Here is a 3,953-nt window from a genome sequence, read left to right as displayed (position 1 = left end):
TAAGGATTAGCCCAAGATTTGGCTGTGGGTGGTGTAAATTAGCTGCCTTCCCTTTTACTTTTTACTCTCCAAGAAAAAAAAATAGTATTCAATATAATATCGACACAAAATCTTTGGCCAGTTTTTACTATTCATAGTCACTGAAGCACTTGATTGTATATTATAAAATAACACACGCACTATAAGGTAAAGAATTTTCCAAACTTAAAGCTGTATGAAGATCGATGTATCCATATTCAATTTATTCATGTTATACCACTGCAAAGGTCAGCAGTTTGCGGGCGAAGATATACTGTACTGCTTTATTGTTTCATAGTTTAATACACCCCTACGGTAATTTTTGTCCTGTTTAAATAACAGAGAACATGAATACAACCTAAAAATTTAAAAGTAATTTAAACATACTACAACTGTATTTTTATGCCTCAAAATGCTAACGAATGTTTCTTTTTAGTTTCGTAAATTGGCTTCATACATAATTTACTGATTAACAAAGTCATATTTAGTATTTACAGTGGCTGATATAGAGAAACGACACCGTTGTAAACCTAATATGAGACCACTGTGGTACCCATTGTATGTACAGTGAAATGAATATTTAGTTTTCGTTATATTTCTGAACACCAGTGGTGATAAAAAATACTGTATTACAGACTCTAAATATTTGGAGTTGTAAAAGAAAATCCATTCGCCATTCTTTCTGGCTCCAATGTCCGTTATAATGTTATCTCCAATGTTATAACGTATAAGTTCCCACATGTGTCTCGAACAGCTTTTGTTTTCTATTTATCTTTCTTTTCTCAGTGATTTTTTTTCCTAACCAGATGAGTAAGAAGAAAACCCACGACATTACTGATGAATATTCTAAGAGCTATTGGCGAATAGGAACTAATAACGCTTTGAAAAGAAAAAGACAATATTTACTTTAGTATTTTCTCTGCTTCAGTATAGAACTATTTTCGTTTTTATATAGTATGTCTAGGTTTTTAATGTATTTTATGTACAATTAGGAGCAAATTAAAAAACATCACACCATAAAACAGTCTTGAAAAAATGAATCAAAATTGTCGTTATATAAACAAAGTTTTGTATTTAAAAGTTATACGTGATGTCGTAATTAACGTGAAAACATAAAATTATTTAATTTTGAAATCAAGTGAAATCTAATATAGAAATAAATTATTTCAGTTTTATAATATATAACTTAAATTTGCTGCAAATCATTTCATACAATATATTAGATTTCTTAGTAAATTTCACCAATACAAGCTCTGTATCTTATCCTTTCACATTCATTATCCTTTTTCTTCTTCCCCCACTGAAGTTCAACCATAATTTAAAATAAGGCGTCTCCCGGAAATAGTCAAGTTTTTTATAATGACTTGATTTTCCTAAGAAGTGGAAAAGAAATGTTTTATAATATTATTGTGGGTTATTTCAGAAGCTCAGTATTGAATTTATTTCTCTAAACTTTGGAGAAATTGGTCTTCAAACTTTTCTAATGACAGAGGAGTTGAGTAATTCCTTACACATAAAATGGAAAGTTCAAATCAGGGTATTTAATTTCCCGCCAGACAGACCGTGCGCTCCATAACCCCTTTCTTGCAGGTCTGTAGTTCACATCAAGGCTTTAGATAAAAGGGCGTGTCACTGAAACTGACCTCATTATAAAGAAAAGAATGAATGTCAGTTAACAAGGGTACATGATGTGATTTTTCTACTGACCCTTCATGTCTCCCACCCTTTGGCCATGGTATTAAGAAAAGAGAGCGTCACGAGCGTTTTAGTGGCCCTAAACAGTATAAATACAGCGTAGTAGAACCGATTAGTTGTTACTTGCTTGTTTCACAGAGTCAGAGGTTGACAAAGCTCTCTAATCATGAAAGTGGTGAGTGATCGTAAAAAAAAAGGAGTTGAAAGAACCTTAATGTTAAAGTAGTGGAGGAAATGACTGCTGTTACTTTTGGAGCTGAATGTTTCACTTCGAAAACTTAAATTTTAGAGAAATAATTTTCATGAACGTCATATAAAACGACCCGTACAAGTAATTATAGATAATATAAATGCATGCAAGTTGATAAAGATATTTTTTATCAATCTAAGCAGTATAATGGTTACATAATAAAATAACTATTTAATATAATTTTATGCTTTTCTTTCAGTAAAAAGTTTGTTAGTCTTTATGGATAATATTCTTATTTATTCTCCATTCAGTTCGCCATTGTGTTCTTGCTGGCTGCCACCGTCTGTGCTGAGGAGTTGGAGTCTGCCGAAAGTTACGTCGGGCCAGCCACCTATGCCAATATTCCTACCACTTATGCCCAAGCACCTATTGCCTACGCCCATGATCCCGCCCTCGCTACACACGCAGCTTATGGAACCGCCCATGGTGCAAGCGGGTATCTGAACCAGGCAACCGGTGTGACTGGCTATGGTACACTTGGAGCACATTCTCGTTATGGCCAGGCAGCTTACGGAGCTGCCGGTTTGAATGCCGGCGCTGCTCATCGTAATGTGAACGCTCATGCTGCTGTTGGTGCTTCTGGAGCCTCACACCATGACCAGGGTGCCTATGCCCGTAACAAAGGTAGTGGCTTTGAGAAGACCTACAATTTCGATAAGAAGGCTGGTTATCGTGATGTCGGAGCGGCTCACGGTGCTTACGGAAGTGCCCATGGTTTGAGCGATGACTCTGCTTCTCGCAACCTCAATGCTTACGGACGTTATGGTCAAGGTGCCTATGGTGCCAGTGACCTTACTGCTGGCCATGGATATGCTGCTCACGGTCAACTGTCCACTGGCCATGCCAATGCTGGTGGTGCATATGGAACCAGCTACTTGAACATCCCTGGCTACACTGGCCACTATGTATACTGAGTAACATTTTCTATAGCATGGGTTCAGGTCAGTCATAAATACTTTTCTTGCATTAGTTCTGTACTCGAATATTTTGACATTCATTATTTTCTTGTTTAATGTTCCGTTTATTTGTAATTAAGCACAAAGCTACACAATGGGCTATCTGTGCTCTGCCAGGCACGGGTATCGAAACCAGGATTCTAGCCTTGTTTATTGAATAATCATGTAAAACATATTATCATCTTTAAAATACCTTCAATTATAACACTTTTAATAAAATTGTATATCACTGTATTAAAAGCTAGACTTTATGAGTGTGAAATAAAATTATTCCCTCAATTTAAAACTTTTTTCTCCTCTACAGAAGTAGAAGATCCGTGAAATCCATTTGGAACTCTTCCTTTCTCTGTTCACCTTAGTCACCACTACTGAGTTTTCGTTACTGTCGTATCTTTCACCTTTGGCTGATCCCTCATTAAAATTGGGGCTAAGGTTATTATTACATTTGAATACTTTGACCATGTTGTTGCTAATGTATTTATTTCCTCTATTAAGTTATTGAAAAAATGAATAAAAATGTCTTTAAAAAAAGTCACTTATTCATATTTCATTTATTTATTTTCTAACATATATAAGCATAAAGTCTACCATGAGCTTATTCCTTACATAAATTGCTTACACAACAGTTTTTGATATATTTATATCACAACGCCAACTAACTGTCTATAAATGAAATTGAGAATACAAGTTCCTATATCATCAAATCAAAGTCAGTTAAACGTGTAAACAATTAGTTACAGATTAACGTAAATATATACAAGGTTAAATAGCGTGAAATAAAATGTTTGATAAAACACGTCACAATGTTTATTTTACTCGCCAAGTATATTTTTCTAAGCATACTGAACTATGCAGACCAATACATATCGACAGAATTCAACAGTTTGTTCCGGAACATTGAAAATGCACATGTATCAGTGTTACAGGTACATCCTTTGTCCAGGTGACGACTGGTTTCAGTCAACAACGCTTTAACCTCTGTATTTAAAAACATCTGACAAGCATCTGAGCTGAAGAGATCGTTCAGTAACAAG

General features: G+C 35.0%; 1 protein-coding gene across 1 annotated transcript; it reads left to right on the top strand.

Annotated features, from left to right (window-relative positions):
* Positions 1-1,846: 1,846 nt before the first annotated feature.
* LOC111085488 (fibroin heavy chain-like) lies at positions 1,847-3,444 on the top strand. The gene is made up of 3 exons (XM_022384305.1): positions 1,847-1,888; positions 2,215-2,904; positions 3,224-3,444. Exons 1-2 carry the CDS (start codon positions 1,880-1,882, stop codon positions 2,875-2,877), a joined length of 672 nt encoding a protein of 223 aa, XP_022240013.1. The 5' UTR covers positions 1,847-1,879; the 3' UTR covers positions 2,878-2,904; positions 3,224-3,444.
* Positions 3,445-3,953: the final 509 nt, after the last annotated feature.

Source organism: Limulus polyphemus, unplaced genomic scaffold, assembly GCF_000517525.1.
Source record: "Limulus polyphemus unplaced genomic scaffold, Limulus_polyphemus-2.1.2 Scaffold422, whole genome shotgun sequence".
Taxonomy (NCBI): Eukaryota; Metazoa; Arthropoda; class Merostomata; order Xiphosura; family Limulidae; genus Limulus; species Limulus polyphemus.
The sequence above is the reverse complement of the archived record's forward strand: the minus strand, read 5'-3'. Positions and strand labels throughout refer to the sequence as shown.